The 22905-nt window shown below is 47.4% G+C and overlaps 1 protein-coding gene across 6 annotated transcripts in view; it reads left to right on the top strand.

The window, feature by feature from the left end:
• The window catches only part of SAMD4A (sterile alpha motif domain containing 4A), a 197351-nt gene that overhangs the window by 154108 nt on the left and 20338 nt on the right, over positions 1-22905 (top strand). For all 6 annotated transcript variants that reach the window (XM_037016616.2, XM_037016614.2, XM_017648675.3 and 3 more), the window contains 5 exons: positions 2395-2504; positions 4620-4706; positions 11406-11739; positions 13929-14014; positions 19042-19160. In XM_037016616.2, the coding sequence (XP_036872511.2) occupies positions 2395-2504; positions 4620-4706; positions 11406-11739; positions 13929-14014; positions 19042-19160 (736 nt within the window). The remainder of the gene's footprint in view (positions 1-2394; positions 2505-4619; positions 4707-11405; positions 11740-13928; positions 14015-19041; positions 19161-22905) is intronic.

The following is a 22905-nucleotide window of genomic DNA, read 5'->3' as shown; positions in this document are numbered from 1 at the left end:
GGCACTCATTTCTCTGGTTTGTTTCCCTTTTTGTGGAGTTCCGTTCTGATGCCTGGCAAAGGAAGTGCCTCACCACCAACTAGAGGGTGAGAGGTTAGTAGGCAGTGTTAAGAACTGGGATTTCCTTCTCTTTGCTCATCAGTTCATACTGCAAGAAGGGAAGCTCTTCAAGCCTGCAGCACTGAGCTAGGCACCAGGATGCTTGCTGTACAAGCAGAGCCTTGAGGAACATATGGCCAAGAGGAGCTTATGATTCCCAGAAACATATCCAGAAATAACTCCTCAGAAGGCCTCACTCACCATGTTCTGAAGTTGTTTAGGAACCTTTCCTAGGAAAACAACCCCCAGGGACCTGCATTTTGAAAATGAGTGAGGCAACCTCTTCCATCCCCCTAATCAGGTATTCTAGTTGTCAGCTCTTTTCTAGGAAGAAACTAGTGCTGAGACTTGCTGAGTCAAGGCTTGCACCCCATTCTCCCTGACTCTTTAAACAACATACTGTCCCCTTGGCTCATAAGGCACCGTGTTTGCAACATGGTTTGGTAGCTTAGGATTCTGTGTCATCATCTGGGGATTTTGCATGATTAAACTGTAGGGCATCTTGTAAAAATTTGGCCCATGAGGTTGCTCCATACTCTTTTATGATGAGTGGGGCCCAGGTGTGGTATTTGGTTACACAGACTTCTCTGAGTCACGATCATTGAGTTTCCAGAGCAATGGCTTGGGGCTTTTCGAAGATGTAAATAACAAACATGAAAACATGGTGACAAAATGGTAACACGTCATTGGCCTGAAAGCCAGAGCTGTAGTTATTTGCTGCTCACTGTGCAAGAGTATTAGTATTATTTTAACAGCAACCAAAACATGGAGAATGAAGTCTGGTAAAATAGGTCCAGGATGGTGCAGACGGGAAAGAGCAGACTCCAGGGCTGGCATGTCCTGGACTATTGATCCAGCCACAGTCTGGGTTGAGCAGGATGTGAGGAGCTGGCTCTAGATGCCTGGGGAAGCCCTGTCTCTTATGGTTAATGATGGCCCCAGAGGGACTCTCCACTTGTCACAGTAGAATGAAGGACCTTGAAGCACAGAATCAAGTGATTTCTTGCCTGGGATGACTTGCGTTTGTTCTTAAAGTGCCATTAGATATCCAATTCTATTGCTTAGAAGTGCCCCTTCTTTGGCCTTTAACATCACTGAAAATTAAGAAATGGCCTCGCCAACCCACCCTCCCCTTTGATATCTTTGAGTTTTAGGAGATCATCCCATACTCACATTCCCTAAACCTAGGTTTGCTTCACCCAGAAGGCAGGGCCTGATTTCAAAGTCAGCCAGACTTTTTTAATCCATCCCAGTTAACCACTTTAAAGACTGAAAAATTGGAAGGTTCCCTCTTATTTTGGAGGGTCTGTGGTCTCTGTCAGTGCCTCAGAATAAAGTGCTTGGCAATAGGCGGTATCTTGGATTCAACCTAATTAGTAATGGATAATAATTCATAGAAAACATGAATAAAATTTACCCAGTACTTCACCATTTTAAAGTACTTTGTAGTCACTTTTTATTCAGCCCCACCACCAGAGGCTTGTTTTCCAGGACATTGATACATTGTAGGAAAAAAACTGGGAACCAGGAGCCCTGGTTCCAGTCCCCATTTCTCCACATACTTGCTCTGTGATTGACATTCAAGGAAAAGACCAGAGATACATCCAGATTACATTCCACAGCTTGGAGAAATGGTCAACAGACACACACACCCTAGAGTGATAATTCTGGAGTCTAACGTGCCCTTACTTCCACTGGGGCAAGGAAGGCAGAGGAGGATCAGGGTAAGAATGACAGCAGCCCTGCCCGTAGGGTTCCGTGGTTGTCTGCCTGGCCCATCACTGTGGAAGTGGCAGAAACAGCATGTGGAGCTCTGCACTGAATCTAGAAAGCAATCATCTTGATGAAGACTTATCATATATACTTTAAACATTCCAAAGTTAGTTCTTCCCAAATCAATAATGATGTAGTCTGGCTAGAGCAGCGCTTCTTTGCCATTTTCATGGAAACTACAGATGACCTTCTGCCCAGAAAACTACCCATATATTCATGAGTTGGGATATAATTTTTAGGGAATTCCTGTAGGCCCTAAAGCCCATGGACCCCAAGTGAGCAAGCCCTAGTCTAAAGTAGAATAAAGGGGACCACCAGTAGGAGGACAGTCAGGGTAGGCCAAGACGTCTGTGTCCATAGTTTGCTGCCAAAATTAAACAAGTGGTAACATAAAGGTTTTTTTCTCTTTTTCTTCCCCCCACCCATCACCCTTCTTGCCTTTCTCTGTTCCCACATCCTTTGTCATGTCTTCTCGTTCCCTCTCAATTTCTCTCCCCATCTATTGCACATCTTACACCACAGATGTTCCTGCCTGGTTAAAAAGCCTTCGCCTGCACAAGTACGCCGCGCTCTTCTCCCAGATGACCTATGAGGAGATGATGGCCCTCACTGAGTGCCAGCTGGAGGCTCAGGTATGTGCGCCAGGCGACCATTCCCTGAGGTGTCCCAGGTGGAATCGGAAGTTCAAGTCCAAGACAGACCTTGTTTGGACTCATAACTATACCCACCCAGTGGCTTGCCTTATTCTAGGTGCTGCCAGGAGCTGGCCAGCATTGCAAGATGAGTAAGTCCAGATTCTTGCCTTCAGGGTCTGGTAGGAGATGGAAGACCAGCAGATAACCACGGGGCAAACGAGGATGAGACAGAGTGTTACGAAAAAGTTAGAACCTAGGTGCATGCTCTTACTGCAGGGTGCGAGGGAGGAGTCAGTGGAGTGTCCTAGAAGAAAGACATTTGATCAAGGCCTCAAAGAGTCTCTGTCCCTGATTTTGCATTCCTTACCCCCTCCCTCCCTCTATCTGACCAGGGCTTGTTACTAATAGTAAGTAGAAGCACCAGGTCATGCCTTAGACCTTCCCCAACACTTTTCCAAAAACAAGCTGAAACAGACTGATCTTACTTAAGATTAGAATAAATTGTATAAAATATTTTTTCTTCTATCCATCTTGAGTAACATGGGACATCACTGAGAATGACATTGCCCAGGTCTCAGATTTCATTTCCCTCCTGTGCGCCATATAAAGATAAAATTCCTCCTTCCTTCTGAGGCATGTTCCCCAAGTGTGGGTGCCAAAGGCCAGGCCAGTCAACAGAACCCCCCCCAAACTATGCATGTCTCCTACCACGCTGTGCTCAAGTAAATAGATCTGCCCTGTGTCTTCGTTTCCCTTGTTTAAAATTCTATTTGCATGCTTCCAGTTGACCTCAGTTTCCTTTGACCAATGATTTAAAAGAATGAATGGTCTGAACAGGCTAATAGTAATTCCCCTGCAGGAAAAAGAGACTGTACCACTTGGGACATTGCTGCTGTGGACACATAGCTTCTAGCAGATCGCTGCTTTCCCACTGCATAGTCAGTGCCCTTAGTTAAACTCTGCAGGCCTGGCTGAATACTGGTATTGAGAGGCAAGACAAAGCCTGAAGTTACTGCACATTCTCAGAATGAAAGGCAGTAACTTCCACCTCCTAACACTTCTCCCACTGCTTTGTGGATCTGGATTATTCCTTGAGATCCCAGGGATTGATGGGAACTGCTTCTAAGAGCATTTTTTGTGTTTGGGTCAGTGTTGAGAAAAAAAATCTAAGTCAACAGTTATTTGACTTGAGAAAAATCAAGAAATAATTGACACAGATGGCAAAGCCAGAGGCCAGCACAGACTTTTCAGAGTAATTTACTTCACTTGAACCCAAAGTCAAGGCTAAACAGAAATCTGCCCCTGGCACTTCATCTTAGAGAGTGAATCCCATGGTCACTTGAGCCTTAATTTGTCTAAGGAAAGGAAATGTCTGTAGTGTTCCTATCTTTTCCTTCTTTAAAAGGAATCCTATGAATAGTTGCAAGAACTCACCAGTTTGTATTAAAAACTTGATTTGAGAAAGGACCTTCTGTTTGGAAAGTTGCAGTGTTGGTAGTCAAGTGTATAACGAAATCCTTAGTTACTGCTTCACAGTTAAGAAGATGCAATCCACAGCTCTGTGAATCCTAATCATTTACCTGAACTGATGACTGAACTATAGGTTTAAGTTGTTTTCTTTTCTGGTTTTCCTTATGAAGACCAAAAGGGGCTGCAAGCTGACAAAACTTGTCCTGTGTCATATAACCCCAGGTGAGAACTATACTAGACTTTACACCTGAGATGGGAAAACAAGAGTAGTTTAAGCAAGCAAAATATTGGTTTAGGGTAGGGACCATCAGAAACTAGGAGTCACAAAACATGGAGAAGAAAGAGGAGTGTATGACTTAGAGATCTTTTAAGACTATGTAGAAATTTCATGGTGGGTGGGGTAAATGGCTGTCCTAGCTCGCTGTCTCCTAGAAGTCATAGCCTAAATGTGTAGCCAGATAGACTTAGAAATTTAGGAAGAAGAGTTTTATGACATAGGTTCTAAAGAGAGAAACAAATGGATATTTATTAGTCTGCAAACATGTAGCAACCAAGAAGACAGTAAAGTACAAAATAACCTCTGAGAGTCTCTAAGCTGATTCTCAAAAACACATTTTTAAATATAACTTTGTTTAATTACAGAATGTAACCAAAGGTGCAAGACACAAAATTGTCATCAGTATTCAGAAGCTCAAAGAAAGACAAAACCTCCTGAAGTCTTTGGAAAGGGTAAGTCATTGCTGAGCTAGGGAAGAGTTCCACCTGCCTCCCAGGAATGTGGGTCAAGGAAAACTCTCAGCTTAAAGTGTCAGTGGTGGGCCTTATAGAGTATATCATGCTGTTTCCTTACCAAAGTCAGAAAAAATGAAATGATTCTGAAGTGCTGTTTCCTGGTTATGCACGTTTCTGTGTAACCTGATGGCCGAAGTGTACTTACTCCCAGGTCCAGGAAGCTCACGACTGGCCATCCCAGGGCTCTAAAGAAGAGCTGCCAAATGCACACATTTTATGTACATTCCCCTCTGCCTTTTATACATCTGTAGAGATTAGTGAGGTATACAACCCACAATCAAAGGCTGAAATCTTGACAAAAGAGTGTGGGGAATATGCTGATGGGCTTCATTCCTGCTGCCCACCCTGAGGAGCATCTATTTTGACAAAAGCTGCCCCCCAAGTGGCCCATCCAGCAGGTATACTCCAGATTCAACAGAGGGGATCTAAGCCATTTGGCAGACAAACACAGTTGGCTCCCCAGAGAATAATTCCAGACTTCAACTTAACAACAGTGTGGGTCCCCATGACTCTGATAAGAACCATCTCAGAAATACAAAATGCTGACAAAGTTTACACCAGTGTTGTAAGTGGTTATTAGCTGTGTTTACTGTCCCTTTGTGTTTGCTGCCTAAACAGGTTCCCTTCTATCTTTGTATCTGGACATCATTCTGGTCATGAGGCCATTTTTAGGACTTGACTATATAATTTCATCTAAGGCGCAAAGGAGACCAGGCCTGTTTTCACACATAAGTGAGCCCCTGCTGCCTCTGCCCCATGGTTGGGATTCTTGTGCATTGCTCCTGGGAGGCCGCAGGGAGTGGTGGGGGGCAAGTTCAGTAGGTATCTGCTGCCCGCAGAGCTTGGGGAGCAGCCTCTTCTGGGAGTCCCAGGGTGCTTTTGGAAGGGAGCTAAGTACTGAGGTAGGTTGGGTTAAAGCAAGTTTAGTGGGTACAAACAATTTAATACAATGGGAGGTTTTTTTTAAAACTGATTTGCAAAGATATGTGTACATAACTTTACATACAATATATAAAGTTATATTTAATGCATATCCAATAAAATATAAAGTAATATATTTATAGTATATACATATATGACTTTATAAAGAGGGTGGTTTTTAAAACCTGTGATTGGAGAGGCAGGCTACTCACATGCACATCCATGATGAAAAGCCTGTTCTTAAAGTGAATCACAAATGACAAGGGACCTATCCAACCTAACCCAAAGTTATTGTTGTTGTTCGTAGTTTTATGCTAACTCCTTCTCCAAGCAGTTTAACAGAATGATTATTGCCATTTTTAACATATAAAACTGTTCTCTTTTGGGGAACATTCAAAAGGCCAGTTTTCTCCTTCTCTGTTGAAAAGCACAGAAAACATTTCCATTGGGTTAGATTGCTAATCCTTAGTGTTACAGTGAAAAGAGTGATTTTTTTATTTCTGAAGCATCCTTCAGGGACTCATTCATATCCTCTGTCACTGAGGCAACACACCCACCTGAGAGACAGAGATGAAATTGCTATTAGCTCCACTCCCTTGGGCTGGAGCTGTGGTGGAAGCACAAGGGCAGCAGGATGGCATGGGTGGCCTTCACGTGCCATTGACTTTCTGTCTAGCCTTTGTCAGGTCAGTGACATTTCACTCCTAGAATAATATTGACTCCACAAAAATGCTTTCTTCCTGGTTCACTGGAATGGGAATGTTAAAAAGATAACCGATATAATATGAGGTTTGAGAGCAGTAATGGCCAGGAGGAAAGCAATAAGGACTTTATCCGGTTTGTCATCTTTGAGGAGGAAAGCAGGTGTCTCAGGCCATCGCAGTGCACTTGCTTCAGAAGACCCGAGTTCGGGCACCTGGGTGCTGTGCCTTCAGGAGCTGATGGCCTGGGGCTGCGGGTCCAGCATCTACTTGCATCCATTCCTCTTCTCTGAGACCCGGGCCCCTGCTGCTCTTTGAGAGGAAGGGTCATCCATACCTGTTACCACTTAGGCCACCAGGGGCAGACCCAAGCCAGCTGTTTGTCAGGCGTCCCCCGACGTGCTCAGCTGACTGTGCTGTTGCAATGCCTTCATTGGGCCCCAGCCTGCCTGCAGCATTCTCGCCTCACATGGGACCCAGAGGTCTCTAAGGGGATAGTTGGGACCTGACCCACGGCTTGTTCACAGTCAGTTGTCGCCTCAGACAGGCTCTCTGCCCAGAGCTTTTCTGCTCAGTCACTGAGCACTCACAAAGCCGCTTGGGGTTAGCTTCACCCCATCCACTGGAGGCTCACTGTGAGGAATACGGGGTTCTTGCCTCAGGGAGCCCAGGGGCGTATTGCAACAGACAGACGTAGCCAGTGCTCTCACAGCCCTATGTGATGGAAATCATCCCTGGGGCAGGAAGGTCTGCGGGAGGAAGCACAGCCCTCTTTGGTGGTGAGGAGAGGGGCCTTGGAGGGGCCTGCACTGGCTGGGAGACTTGGTAGGAGCCCACAGCCAGTCTCGGTGGGCCCCTGAGCTAAGGCAGGGGCCACAGGGGTGGAGAAAGGTAAAAGAGGTCATCTAGCAGGAGTCTAGGTATTGGTAGGGGATTTGGGAACAGAAAAGATACGAGTTATGGGTGTGGGAGAAATGGGGTTCAGTTTGATGGACTGAGTCTGAGGAGCCTGGGGGCCACCAGGGAAAAGCAGCCGGTCAGTGGCCAGAAGAACAAGTCTAGAGTCCACGAGGGTTGGAAAGACCAAGTTGTGGGCCCTCTGTGAATGGTAGTGGGTGTGTGTCAGCTGGGGAAAGCTGAGGGCAGGCCCCGAGGAGCTCCAGAAGATATGGAGGGACTGAACAGTGACAGAGGCTGAGCCTGCCTGGAGCAGAGAGGGAGGTTTGGAAGAGGGGATCCCAGCAGATGCCCTGGGGGTGTCACATACGACGAGGACTGGACTGCCTGCCGGAGTTGGCTGTCAGCAGGTCACCAGTAGCCATGATGAGGGTTTCAGGGAGACAGGGGGCACAGAAGCAGAAACCCATGAACTGGGCCATGTGAATGTGTGATGAGGCCATGGGGTGAGAAGTGTAGACTTTTCAAGATAGTGAAAAAGGAAAAAGGAAGATTAGAATGGGCACAGGGGCAGATTTTTCAACATTTATCTTTAATAATGAACATGTTTCAATGTGCTCTTATTCACTGTAAGCCTGAGCCTTCCTCTGAGCTGGGACCTGGCATAGGGAAAGGAGTTTCTCTCTCTCTCTCTCTCTCTCTCTCTCTCTCTCTCTGTCTCTCTTCCCCCCGTGTTCACACAGCTCTGTCCCGGCAGCATTCTCACTCTGTATGGGTCCCAGGAACTGTAAGCATCTTAGACAAGGATTCTAAAATTTGCTTTTAGATCCCCAGTGCCTAATTGTGCCTGCCTCACAGCAGGGCTCAGCTGATGTGTGGTGAATGAAAGCAGGAGAAAGGATTTAAGCAGCTGCAGGAGCCCATCTATTGTATGAGAAGCCCGATTTTCACCCAAAGAGGAGATAAGGGCCTGGAACAGTTGCTAAGTGCTAGGGACACTGGCTGCCAAAGCGCTGTCTTCCAGATAACTTGCCCCTTGTTGCTATTACATGCCCAGAAAGGCTCTGAGCAGTCTCCCTCCAGGTCAGATGGTCAGGAAGTAGCTTTCTTCTGGCTTGTGTGCCCAGGCTGTGCTGTGCATAGCCCATCAGGATGCCATGCAACAGGGGACCGGCCTTGCTGTCACCTGCTCTCTCACAAGCTCCTCAGCTCCTCACATTAGTTAACAGACAGCTTCATCTTTGCCTCTTTGTCTTTATAATGTAGGATTAAATTTATGGCATGGAGGATCCATAGAGACTTGGGTTGAGGGCATTGCACTGAGTCCCATTCAGGCTGTTTCCTGACTGCTTCTCAACTTGGGCACTCAGTGTTGAGTTCTAGAATTTATTTGAAGAGCCAGGAATGTAACCAATGGTCATAGTGCCACTCCACAGGCTGGCATTAGCAGGGGGTGTTGCTAAGTGGTTGCAAGCCAGGTGTTTTCCTTGAGACAGTGGCTTGAAGTCTGGAAACAAAACAAAACACAACAAAAGTCTGCATGATTCCTGATAAGTGACATTTTACAGAAAATGTCCAGCATTATTCATTATGTTTCCTTTTTGGTGTGGCTTCCCCAGTAGAATAAGGTAAGATTTGAACTTGGAGCAAGTATATGTTTGCTGTTTGAAGGAATTCAGTTCTTAGCCTAACCAAATTCCCCATCCCCCATCACCAAGTAACTAGAGAAGAAGTCTTCTTTCATGTGGCGAGAATAGACGAGGGTTTGGTGGCAGTTGAGTGTCACAGCAGGTATTTGCTCACCTCAGCGGAAGCTGCCTGGTGGGATGGATGACAGGGACCCAGGTGGTCATCCAGTAGACCTGCCAGCTCTACCTTCCCTGTCCCCTCCATGGGGAAGCGTCATCCCTCTCTCTCCTCCTCTGTCCCCTGCTCAGTCAGGGGCTGGACAGGGAGGTCAGAACCCCCTGTGCCCCAGGTGCTGGCTGGGCCATTGGCAGGCCTTAGAGGACCTTGAGGTAGAGGTCCCCAGTTGGCACACAGGAGGAAAGGTGGCCAGTTCCCCTGGTGTGGCTCAGCTAGCTTGCCTCCATGTGCTCTGTCCTGATAGCTCACCACGTCCAAAGTCGAGGAACCAGTCCAGTGATGGCATCTAGACTCTGGGAAATGGCTGGTCCAGTCCTGGCAACAGGAGAACTGGGAATGATTGGGAACAGCCCTGCCTCATGCACCAGGCTTGCTGGCATAGACTGCGGGCCTTGTCGCTGCCATGTCTTCCAGGCTTAGAAGGAAAGGGGGTAGGCTCTCTGAAGCCTACCTCTTTAAAAGAAAAATGGGCTTTTCTCCCCAAAATAGACCAGACAATTCTGGTGGCTACTCAGCTTTTCAGTTCCCTCCTAAATTAAACCCTGGGTGCCAAATAGACTGAGGCGCAGTTCAGGCTCTACTTCCAGTCCCTGAACACGGCAGGTTCCCGCCAACAGCTGGGCAGGGATGCTGGTGTTTTGCTGCCCAGAACGGACACGTTCCTGTCGATGACTGCAGACCCTGGGTCCCCTTTTCCTAATGGGTTGATGGGAAAGCCTGGGTGCAGCAATGGTTGTGCTCTGTGTGTTTGTGTTCCTTGACATCATCAAGCAGTTTTTCTTAAGAGAGGATCCCAGGGATGAATTGCTCTCATGCTTTAGGCTTTTAAAATTATGTCCTTGCTATTCTGGGCTCTCAAAAAATGAGTGACTTCATTAGCAAACAGGGCCCTGATTGTCAGTGTCCTTCCTGGGTCCTGGCAGAGATTTGCGACTGTGACAGCATGCTGAGCCCCCACTCACCAGGCCCTGAAACCCCAGCCACAGCACCCGAGCCTTCCTGTGTCTCTGTGAGCATCAGGCATGTAGATAAATGTTGATCAGAGTCAACTTTCATTCTTTTTTCTAATAAATAATGCCTAGCATATCAAAATGTAAATACAGTAGGATCCAATTTTATTATACAACATGAAAAGCCATGTATATATTATATACAATTCTAGACATTATGGTGAATGTATAGGTAATATGTATTTTTCTCCAGAATGATCCTTCTAAAACATGTCATTTCCCTGCTCAGAATCACCCTGGTGCCCCGACCTTATCTAGAAGAAATTCTAGCCCTGCTGCCCCTCTGCAGGCCTCCATGCTCAGGCCCCGCAGCTCCCTGGACGTCAGGTCCCCCTCACTCCTGCTGCACCTCAGGTCTCCTTGCTGTTCTTCACACACTCATTCAGGGTCCTGTTCCAATGTCACCCCCTCACAGAGCCTGCCTCACAGCTGCTGTGGTCTGTATCGCAACCCCTGACATAATGTATTTCTCTTAGGGTAGGATATAAACTCCCCAAGGGAACCCTAAAGTCAGTCCTGCCATATCCCTTTGCCAAGCAGAGTGCCTGGCATGCCAGAGCACTGAGCACATGCTTATCAGGTTAACATAGTACAGGACACAGCAGCAGACACTGACCTGCAGCTTTACAAGTAGTAACATCACCACAACCACCCAGTAAGGCAGGTACTGCTGTCCTCCTTTCAGTATATGGGGAAACTGAGGCACAAGGTGGTTAGATCATTTACCCAAGGTCACATAGCAGCACAGAATTCAAACCCCAACATCTCTCCTAGAGTCTGTGCTTTTAACCACTGCTGTGTGGGCTGAGCCAAGTGTGAATGAACAGGTTCCTTCATCCAAAACAAGTCATACATAGAACAGGAAGCCACATGACCCAACTTTATTGTATAGCTTCTAAAGTGTTGAATGTAAAAATACGTAAATGCTTTGTGCAGAAATTCACTGAGGAAGCCAGGGAAGGAAATGTCCCAAAAGTATTTTAGTGACCATCGCTAGGTAGTGGGATTTTCAGGTGATATTTCTTCTCCTCACTTACATATCTCTGTTTTCCAGGTTTTCTACCTGGGCTAATACAGAATGATAAAATTAAAGCAGTTGCTTTTCCAAAGACTGTTCTGATGGAAGGGCCAGCACCCATGAGTCCTGTCTGGGACTAGCTGGGGACAGGGGAAGGGAGGCATTAAGGTGGGCCACCCCCATTCCAGACCCTAATGGAGGTCTTCTCCCTCTGACTGTCCAGGACATCATCGAGGGGGGCAACCTGCGTATCCCACTCCAGGAGCTGCACCAGATGATCCTGACTCCCATCAAGGCCTACAGCTCCCCAAGCGCTACCCCCGAGGCTCGCCGCCGGGAGCCCCAGGCCCCGCACCCGCCCTCGCTGATGGGCCCCGAGAGCCGGAGCCCCAACTGCAAGGACGGCCCCTCGGCCACTGGCGCCACAGCCACCCCCTCGGTCGGGGCCAGCGGTGGGCTGCAGCCACACCAGCTGAGCAGCTGTGATGGGGAGCTGGCCATTGCTCCCCTGCCAGAGGGGGATCTCCCTGGGCAGTTCACACGTGTCATGGGGAAAGGTAAAACCTGGTTCTTCCACATCCTACTTTTCTTCTCTCAACACCACCTCCCAGGTCCCAAGAGGTTTCCCCTCAGTGCAGGATGAACTGCCTGTCAGGGTAGATGTTGGTAGCCCACTTTACAGATGAGGAAAGTGAGGCTCAGAGGTTAAGTCATTTGGATCTGGACTCTGATCTGTGACCCCATAAGCCTCTTCCACTCCCTCAGACTGCTGTCCCCTGGTAGATTGCCCACTGGGCCTTGAGACCATCAGGCTAAAGTCAGCCTTCACTGCAGACATGCAGTTCCCAGCCACACCATGTTGCTGTCTGTAGGGCAGGGCAGAACTCTCCTGTGGCCCTTGAGGTAGAAGCCCTGGGCCTTCCCTGTGGCTCAGACCCTTATGTGAGTAACCTTGAAGACAGCCGGCGCCAGAATTATTTATGCTTGATGGACTGTTTCACAAGAAATCTTGATTATTTAAAAAAAATAGTAAATGTCAGTAATTTTCTTCTTTATTGGCCAATATTTCAGACCATTTTAAAGAACCAAGTTTTCACAAAAAGAAATGAGCAATGGAGTCTTACAGTTGCAGTGAGAAACTCCCATTGTACATGTCCTGAAAAAACATCAATCCGTAGACATGTGGCTCCGAGGAGGTGACTTGTGGCATCCCTTGGAGCAGACATGCCAGTAGCTTGGTGGGCAGGGTGGGTCCTCAGTGACCTCCGACTCACCTCCTCACTCTCCCCCACCTGCCCCACCCCACACTCTGAGTGGGCTCTTAGCTGTGCAGGACTGGAACAGATGACCCCACGCGTGAAGAGACCAGTGAGCATGTGACACATCACCTCCACCCCCTAGGACCCCTCCTGGGCTCAGCCCTCGGGGGACACACACTCCTCTGGCTTCCTTTTAAAGTTTAACTACTTTCAAGTAAATTATGAAATAAATTCATGCTCTACATTAAAAAATCAAAACTAAAGCAAATGGTGAAGGTGAAAAATATCACCCCCATCCCCAGCCCTGCCATCTTCCTCCCCAGAGGTCTGACCACTGTGAACAGGTTTGGGGTAGCCCTTCAGAAACTTTATAATCATATGGAAGCACGAGTACCCTTTTTATGCACAACCAGGCCTTCTTCACATATTTTTCTGCAGCTTGTTTTTCTTTTACTTTTATGTACTAGTATTTCTATCAATGCAATAGTACCACCACACTCCTTTTTAAATGTTGCGTACTAGTCCACTATATGCAGAAACCATAATTTACTTAACAGGGCCACAATTAGCAGACACTGAGGTGGTCTCCAAGTTTTTGTCATACTGAAAATCTACGGGCAAAGATGTTGTATAAATGGGATTCCATGGCAGGCTGGCTATGCAACATTAGGGAGACGAAGGAATCATGATACCCAGGTTTCAAGTTTAATCTACTTGAGTGCAGGGCATTTTCACTTCTGATTGATGTCTTTTCTCCAACCATCTCCATGGTGACCTAAACACCACCATCAAAATCAGAGCATCAGAGCCTCTAGGAGGAGAGTAGCAAGGACGGTGCTGAGGTGGCCTCGAGAAATCCAGCAGATGTGTTTACCTGCAGACTAAGTCTGCTCTGACATTACTAGCCCCTGCTTGAGTGTGCACATGAACTCACGTGTGTATAAATTTGTGCATCACATTGAGGAAATAACCCTCCAGTGACTGTGTGGCATGCTTCCTGTACATGTGCATGCCCACACACCTCTCGTCCTAAAAGATGTGCCAGCCTCATTCCTCCAAATGAGGTGCACAATTCATTCATAAAATTATGGAGACTGTTCTCTGATAACAGCAATGGTCTTTGATGCCTTTGAACTCCCTTCTCAAAAGAACCCTCTTTCAAAGATAAAGCACAGGACACTGCTGTGTTCTTCCCAGAGTGTCTGTCTCTGGCTGGGTTGCAGAAGGCTTAATATAGAATGGTATGCCTGGAATTAACTGAAGGGGCTTCCCCAGGCTAGGCCTCCCGTGGTGACGTGGTGACGGAGCCTCTGACTTCAATGGAATGAGGAGCCTCCTGGCCTTTTTTGTGAACCTTACGTAAAAGCACAGGCACACAAGGCCTTTCAAAATATTGGTCCTGAAAGGAAACCAGAGGCAGAACTCAGACATTATAATGGGTGTGCATTTAACAACTCATCTTGCTTCTTTATTTTTTAAATTCACAGTGTGCACACAGCTCTTGGTCTCCAGACCTGATGAGGAAAATATAAGTTCGTATTTACAGCTCATAGACAAGTGTCTAATTCATGAGGTAAGTAGTGACAGTTTTCATAAAACGTCTTCTCATCCCTTAGAAAAGATTCTCAGAGTTGCTGTGATATGATAATTTGGGTGTCCAACAACTTGTTTTTGAGAGGTGGGCAGTCATTAGGAGTAGCTCGGGCAGAACTCAGCTATGGTGGCTTCAGACCTAAACGCAGCTTGTAGATTACTTTGGTGGCCAAAGATCTGTAGAGGCTAAGCTCTGATGTGAGGGTGAATGCCTGAGGGAAACCACTGACTCCAGTAGGGTCCCCGAGTGACCAAGCCTGGGCTGATTAACACACACACCTGCCAGCCAGCCTTAGCATTTCCAAATCTTCCTAAAATTACATGTTGAACCAGTTTACCTTTTGGCTCCGGGAAACTTGAGAAGGGAGGAAGGGAGAGAGGGAGGAAGAGAGAGTGCACAAAGGAAATACGTGTGCTTGTGTGTGTGTTGTGTGTGGTTTGATGGCTGTTCTGCTGTATTTTGACTTATGGTCTTTATAGGAATTGTGTTCAGCCACATGAAGCAGGCTGGAAATGGGCCTTCCAGACTCTCAGTTCAGTCTCCACAAGAGTGAGGCAGGTCCTGGCACTGCTGGGTTGGGACAGGCCCCTGCCCTGCCCTCCTCCAAAGAGTGACAGAGACAAGGTTCTAGGCCTGGATGCACCCGAGGATGCCGAGGTGTTCTGTGGGCTTTGTACGTGAGCATAAGATGGTAAAGGCCCCAAGCCTCCCCACCATTGCCATGTGGGCAGCCAGAACCCCAGGAGTGTGACGAGCCCCAGTGAAGGGAGCTACCCGGCGGAGAGGTCTGGCCCCCAACCCCACCTTCCCACTCATGCTCACGCTGCCCCCACCCTCCCAGGCATGCCTGCTGTGAAAGGCCAGTTCTGTGGGCCCTCTGCCCTTCCACGGTCCAGCTCCACCCGCCCCTCACGGGCAGGTGACAGTTCCTCTAGGTTTCCATTGCAGTCATGGCCCCCTAGCCCCTAAACTCTCCTTTCTGATTTCTTCTTGCAACAGTGCACGGATTCTTAGGCGTCCCTCCCACAACCCGTAGCTCATCATTTTCCATGCCCAGTCTTGACACTGCATTTGTGTTGGCCAACAGAAAGTAACAGGAAGAAAAGAAAAGAACACATTGAAGAATTTTAGAACTCATTCATTCCATCAATGTTTATTAAGCATCTTGGCCCTGTCCCTGGGCAGGCAGCTTACAGTGTGAGGGTAGTGGATGGGACAAAAGGAAAACAGGTCATTGCATGCATGCCACAGAGCCCAGATGGGGAGCAGAGGGCATCGAACCCAGAACTGGAAACTGAGCATTTCCTCAAAGTTACTGAAAGGCAAGCAAGAGTTTACTGGTAAAGATTCGGTTTGGGAGGTAGAAGAGCACTCCAGGCAGAGACAGTGGCGTCTGGAGGGCTGTGTCTGGTTGGGGGGGGAGGGTGTTCGGGGTGGGTTTGGGGGAGACATATCAGGGAGGACTTAAACTTCTGAAAAAGCAAACTGCAACCTTGCTTCCTCCCCCATGCCCACTGCCACATGGAGCCTTTAAGATATTGGAGGACAAGTTACATTCCACCTCGCCTCAAGCCTGTTGAGCCCATGAGACAGACTAGTGAGTCCTCCAGCTGCCTCGGTTGGCAGGTGCACGACGAGCTTCCTAACTGATCCCACCTGCCCCGGAGCTGTGGCCTGAAGCTTCTCACTCTCCTGCCGTCGTGCATGCCCTCCCTGGGCATCCTGGCTCTCCTCTCTGTTCCTTTCCCCTTTCTCTCCCTGGCTGCCTAGAGATTCTGTGCAGAGATGGTGCTGTGGGGCCTCGTCTTCCCCAGGCACAGGCCCTGACTGCAGCAGAGGGGCCTCTTGCTGGTGGGAGTCGTGGGCAGAAGGGAGCTCATGCCACGTCCGCTTGCCTGAATTCCCGTTATGATGGAGGGGCTTGCACTCCGCTTTGGAAGGGAAAATGCTGTTCAGGACTTTTCAATATTATTTTAGTTTGAGAAAGAGGAAATGCGTCTGAATACTTTTCCACAGCCTCGGTTTGTTCTGTGTAGGCAGACACATCCTCTGAGAGGCCCTGTTGGGTGTGCAGGCTCCATCCTGGCTGAAGGTTGGCCTGGGCTGCGCGAGTCAGGACTCCCTTTAACAGCCCAGACGTGCTGCTCTGTAGCTGACTGGACTGGGGGGCAGGCGGAACGCTGACTAAGCCAAGACACCTTCCTTCCTCCCCAGGGACAAAGGGACTGACTCACTGGAGTAGTAAAGAAGAATGCGAAAATTCTGAAATTTATTTCTGAGACCACTTACGTTGTCTCCCAGATTATAATCACAGGCCTGCTGCTTCCTTGCTGTTTTGATGAGGTTCCGGGAAAATGAGCTCTGGCCCCCTTTATGAGTCTTTTGATCCAGCCACACAATCTGTAGGGCACATCTTGGCCATCTTCCTCCAGACAGACGTATTGGTCTAGGACTGACAGGGACAGAGGACTCGGAAGTGGCTGACCGCCTGTGTCTGGGCAATCTGAGGTGTGGAATCTTCCTTCCCTTCCAGACCCTAAGGGAGCTGCTGCCTGCCGAACCCAATACAGAGCCCTGTGGTGAGGTATCAGCTGTCCCACCGAGAGCAGAGAGCCCCCATAGTGGAGTGCTCCTCTGCAGGCACACACAGGAACCAGCTCTCAGAAATCCCTCGTGGCCAGTCCTACCCCAGCTCCTCCCCACGCCTCCCACTGCTGCGTCCCGGACTGAGCAGGGTGCAGGTCCCGGACTGAGCAGACCCCGCCGCCACCTTGCTCAGCCCTGCTATGGGGCCTGCTCCTATTTGCAACCCGGAACCAAGCGAGCCTGGAGCCCCAGTATGGAGTGAACGAGCTCACCTCTTTGTGGGGGTGTTGGCATTTTCACCTTCTTGGATGCCTTTTGCCACCATGGGCAATGTCATGTTTGAACTGGCTGCTGTCTTTGGAAGTGCTTGGAATACATGTCAAAAGTTTTTCTCCTTTGTCACGTGGAGGGAGCTGTCCTTAGGGCTGACTGCAGATCAGCTCAGTATTTTAGTTTTGAGAACTTGAAGCCATTTGTTGGGACTAACAGTGATTGTTGAATATCAAATATGACAAACCATGTACCACCACCAAAGGGCTGGTCTGTGCAACCGAACAAACCTGGTTAAAGTATTTGTGAGCAGCAATGTATTGAGCCCTTACTGAGAGCCAGGCATGTTCCAAGTATTCTAAGTTCATTTCACGTTATCTCATCTCATACTTACAGTGACCCTCTGAGGGAAATAGTATCCAGAGTTTTTAGAAGGAACTAACTCTCAGGAAAGGAACTTGAATGCAGGCACTCAGGCCCCACCCATATACATCCAGAGCGTTCCTCAGACCCCCTGGGTTGGACTGTCCTCCCCAACTCATCTTGACTGACATTCCTGAATCCTGTGTCTTCACTCAACATTTGGCTGAATAAGTGAGTGAGAAGCAGAGTCTAACCACCCCTTTATTAGTCTAGCAGAAATGCTTGCCTTTGGCAGTTTCGAGGTACTCGTGTATAGCTGTACACTCACTGAGTATCACCAATCAGTGAGAGAGACCCTGGGGGAGAACCACGTCCTCACCTTCTAGCCAAGACACCATCCCTCCATGCACCCTAAGGGTGTCGGCACCTCCTCCTCTAGTGGGACGCTGAGTCCCTTGGTTGGGTAGCTCTCCTTGATGAATATCCTTAAAGGCTTCTGGCTAAGGTCATCCAAGAGGAATGGCTTGCCTGTCATCAATGTGTTTTCCACAAATGACTAACATCTTTTGGCTTTTGCTTCTTGCATAGCTCTCCTGTGTTCAGGTCCTTAAAGATTAAATGTCATCAGGAGAAAATTAAGCTGTCATTTTTTTTCTTTGTTTAAGGAATCTGTTTCCTTTGGAAAAACAGTCATATATAGTCTGTTACTTTAAGTCATAATTTATTGTTCCTTAAAGGATTTCATGTCTTATTGACAAAACTATCTGGGTATGTTATCTCCATCATTGTTACTGCTGATCAGTCATATCTGATGGATTTCCCACAGCATGCGGACCACAGTTCTAGGCACTTGACAGGGGATTCCTATATTCCATGAATGGTCCTCAAACCATTTAGAACACCACATGCCCATGTTCTACTTGCAGCTGAATTATCAGAGCACTCGCTACAATCACAGCCCCCTCTGGACTCCTCTCCACATCTATTAAGTCAGGCTCTGGGTAGGTGGGAATCTACATTTTAACACTTTCCTTGGGGAATTGTATCATGAATTTAAGAGGGGACTCATAACCCTTGTAAAGTCCTTCCCTGGACTGCAGTGTATATAAAAGGACACATAATACAGGGACAGTGTGTCGTGGGGCAGTAGACCAAACATCCCCAAACAACAATTTTACTAGAAAAGGCTGAGAAAGCATCAGCTTTACATATTTTCCTAAACTTCAGACAAAGTTTGGGTCGGGATTGGGGCACTTGGGTTTTTGTAGGGCACAGAACTCCTTAACTGGAGATTCTCATCAAAACCCTACAGCACAGAAACTATACTTCATTTTCTGAAGCCCTGCAGACCACTCCAGGGTGACCACACACCATTAAGCAGATTGATTTTTGGAGTGGTTTAGCATTTCCATTGATTATGAAAATGCAGGGGGCCTGCAAGAACCAGAGTATTCAACAATCAATTTTGTAATTCATTCTTGGTTAATAAATAGAGTCCAGAGTAGAGTCAGAAGACCGGGAACGTAGATATGCAACCAGAAAATGCAACCAAAAGCGAGGGTTGTCAGAAGCTCCATGCGTGTACCATGCCAGGCACCTCCAGTGTTAAATGACTTGAATCTTCAGTACAGGTGGCTCCCAAATGAAACCGACTGCTGTTTGGACCGGGTTGGAAACAGGTGAAGAAGCAACTGCAGAGACTCCGATATTTCCCCCTAGTAATTGCATGTTTCTCCCTCTAATGCCAGGCTGCATCACCCATTAAAAAGTCCTGTTTGTTTTTGCAGGCATTTACAGAGACACAGAAAAAAAGATTGTTGTCATGGAAACAGCAGGTGCAGAAGCTCTTTCGGTCTTTCCCTCGGAAAACCCTTCTAGACATATCAGGATATCGACAGCAAAGAAAGTATGTTGGGATTTCATCCTTATGAATGCATGCTGGTTCCCGGGTGCTTAATGCCTGCCTGAGTTTTGGGGGCAGGACCATGGCAGAGCATCATTTCTTGTCCATCAGGACTCTCGGTGGCAAGTTCCAGATCACATTCCTTAAACAGATGCAGTTGGGAAAAGGCTGTAGAGAGAAAGCGTTCCCAGAGGGAGAATTGAATGTAATCTTTTGCATCTCAGTTTACATTGTCAAAATGACAGTACCAGTCTGGATGGGCACAAGGGGAGATGGGTATGATTTTATGAATGCAAGCAAAACAATTGGTGGTTTAATTCCAAAAGGGGCCTCTGAAAGGACAAGAATGAGTTGTTCTATCAGCACCTGAAGTGGTAGTGTAATTTCTTTCTCCCTTCTAGCTGCAGACTAGCTAATTATAGTTGGTGGCAGGGTGAAGAACCCAGTGTTAGTCTATTTTGGTCTGCGCTGCAATCTAAGAGTGGAGCAGGACCATTCTTGATTTTTCATAGTACTTCAGCTTCTTGGATGCAGTTAAAAATATGCGTCATACTTTAGAACCCATTACCTTAATCTGGTTTTAAGCTGAGGGATCCACTTGCATATTGAAAGTGAAGTACAATGACAATCTAGGGGAAGAATTAAGGGGAGGGGTGGAATTAACCTTAGAACAATAACAGGACATTTGAGGGAGACAAGGAAATAATGATGCAAACATCCTGAAAAAAATCAGCTTTCCATTTTGCATTTTCAAAAATAAGCAGATAAATAATTTTTTCACTTGCACCTAAATTTCTGAATTTATTTATCAGTACATATGTAGAAACCCTGTGCTAAAATTTGGGGTACTTATTTACATTCATGCCTTAAAACATCACTGTTTTATATTATTGAAGGCCAATTTGAATCTGTGCAAAGTCTTCATTAAAGATTAATGTAAAAACTGAAGTGTTAACACATTCCTGCATATATAACACTGTTACTTATTAAACAAACATTTAGCACTTACTGTGTGCCAAGTGATATCCAAGCACTTTAAGAATATTAATAAATTTAATCCTTGCAACAAACATATGAGGTAGAGATTCTGCTATTAACTTAAATTTACAGAGGAGTCAGTAGGCAGTGGCTTGCAGAATTTGGACCAGGCAGGCCAGCACCAGCTCCAGAATCAGTGCCTTTCATCGCTGCGGATGCCAGGCAGCTCTCATGGCCTCCAGCTGATGTGCAGAGGAGATAACCCAGCAAAGCAACACTCTTAGTCCCAGCTCCCTGGCCCCAAACTCTCTGGGTTGCCCTCTGGGGTGGGTTGGGCTGGACACCCTGTGCACCCTGAGGATTCCTGGATGCCCAGATGAAAGGCAAGCCCTGCTCCAGCCTCCTCCCCTGGGAGCTGCGCCCTTCCCAGGCTTCCTCTCTTCTCGTCAGGCAGCAATAGTTCTCCTAAGTAAGTGGAGAAGTTTCCAGACCCCTCTTGCAACATTAGGCTCTCAGAAAATAAGTTCCAAGAGGAAGAAGAAATTTACAGGTTGAAGATGAAAACAGAGCTTTTGAGTTCTTTACCTCTCTCCCCAAAGTGTCATCTGTTGCCTCAATCTGCCCTGCTTGGTCTTCGGTCCACATCAGAGTCCCATTAATCTTGAACTCTCTAGAGTGTTACTAACTAATGCTTGTACTCGGCTAACCCAAGGTTTCCCAGATTGGAGTCTGAAAGGGCCTCTTTTTATTGATTAGATAAGGGTGAATTCAATCATGGATCATGAATGTTCAGTTGGAAGTTGCCTAAGCTTTAGAAAATTATTTGTTCTCCTAAGTATTACCTCTGAGATCTTTTTATGCTATTAATTTGCTTTGAAGACTTGTTTCTCCTATAGTACAAAGGCAGTGCAGCCCACTCTGCTTGAATGATCACAAATCCCAAATTAATTGGTTCTTATTAATGTCATTTTATCAGCCTTTTCACACATTTCAAAGTAATAAAATCAGTTGATTATATGTAGGAAGGCAGAGAAAAGCACAGATGGCAGAACAAGAGAATGAGAAATGAGAACTTAGTTTTGTCTCTTTGGTCTCTCCCCGGAAAGAATAATCACTTCATTAAGCTTAGTGATCTTACGTAGCATAAGTTCACTCTGGTTGCCAGCAGTTGCAACATCCAGCAAGTCTGGCTTTGTAATAACCAGCTAAGGACGTCGCAGTAGGGCCCCACCATCATTAGGATGGCCAAGCCAAATTCTTCTGATATAGCCTGTACCCAAACTGTCCTGGGCTCTATCTGCCATGCACAGCCCAGCTCCCTGAGTCCCAACTTCAAGAGCCCCTCCAGCCCTCATTTCTCAGTGACTCTGTCCCATAGCAGAATCATCTGCCCACATTATATTGCTTCAGAATATAGCCTTACCTACCTGGAGCCACTCTAGCCTCACTCACTGACTACTGTGTTTTGCATATGAAATAACTTTTTAAAAATCCAACCAAAAAGGAAAATAAGCAAAAAAGCCATCCACACTAAATAAGGAAAAGTCTTAGCAGAATACTGAATCATCTACCAGGTGGCCAAAAGTCCAACTCCAAAACCCAAAGTACTAGTTTTCATAGTCTAAAAAAACCAAATGATCCTTTTCTCCACCTGTCACGTGTCCCAGATGGTCCTTCCTCCCAAAGGAGGTCTCTCCCAGCACGGCAAATAACTTCTACCCCTCCTGCTCTGAATTTCTTCTTTAAAACCAAATATTTAAACCTAGTGAAAAGAAGGAAGAGTGGGGTAAAGGGGAGAAAGGATGATATAAACAGGGACCTAGTATCCGCGGAGTGCCCTTCTCACCACGTGTACATGAGCCCTTTCCTTGTAAGGGAATCAGGAACCGTTTCCTTGGCCCCAAAAACCTGGATGTGGAAAGATACAAGCCCAGAATCAGCCGCAGCCAGCTCACGTGGAATTCTCTTCCCTGCCCCCTCTCTCCCTAGGAAATGTAGGGAATCTGGGGGAAAAAAAATTTTCAGAGATCAACTGTGCTGATGGCTTAGATGTCCCTCCCCACCCCCAACACACACACACACAAGTCTCTCAGGAAATGGCTGTTTTGCAGCGCCCCCCTCACCCTCCTTCGCCTCTGCTGGCTGAAACTACGTCAGGCCTGTCTCCTGGAGTCTCCTCTCAGGCTTGGTACAGACCTCCCCCGAGTGGCTGGGAAAGCAGGTCTGTTCCATCTTGTGGCCATTGGAGGTAAAGCATTCCGTGTTGAGTGACTAAAGCTGACTCTTCTTGGAAAGAATGCGCTGGTTCCTGAAACCCTGCTGGCTGCTGTGCACCCTCCCGGAACCTGAGGCCGAGTGGAGAGGACGAGTTCCTCGGTGCTGAGGTCACTGAGCGAAGGGAGCCTGCGTTCAAGTGCAACACCAAGGGTCCCGGCAGCCTCCGCGCAGCCCCGGGGAAGCACGTGACCTCTGGGTCTCTTGGTGGAGGGCCTGTGGAGTGGGGAGTAGTCAGTGTCCTAAATCCAGAGCACTCTCATCCCTACCGTCCATCTGGGAGTCAGAGACCCGACGTGCGGACAGCCCTGGCAATTGGAGAGGCATCATGATGGTGAAGAATTATTCATCCCTTCCTTCATTCAACCTGCATGTGCCAGGCATGGGGCATGCAGGATTAAAGAGAACAGACACCATCTATTTTCTCATGGAGCTGACATCCTAGTGGGGTTTGCAGGCCACATTCCCCAAGTCTGCTACACAGACAGACGTCACA

Source organism: Manis javanica, chromosome 8 (assembly GCF_040802235.1).
Source record: "Manis javanica isolate MJ-LG chromosome 8, MJ_LKY, whole genome shotgun sequence".
Classification (NCBI taxonomy): Eukaryota; Metazoa; Chordata; class Mammalia; order Pholidota; family Manidae; genus Manis; species Manis javanica.
This window is presented reverse-complemented; position numbering and strand designations above follow the sequence as displayed.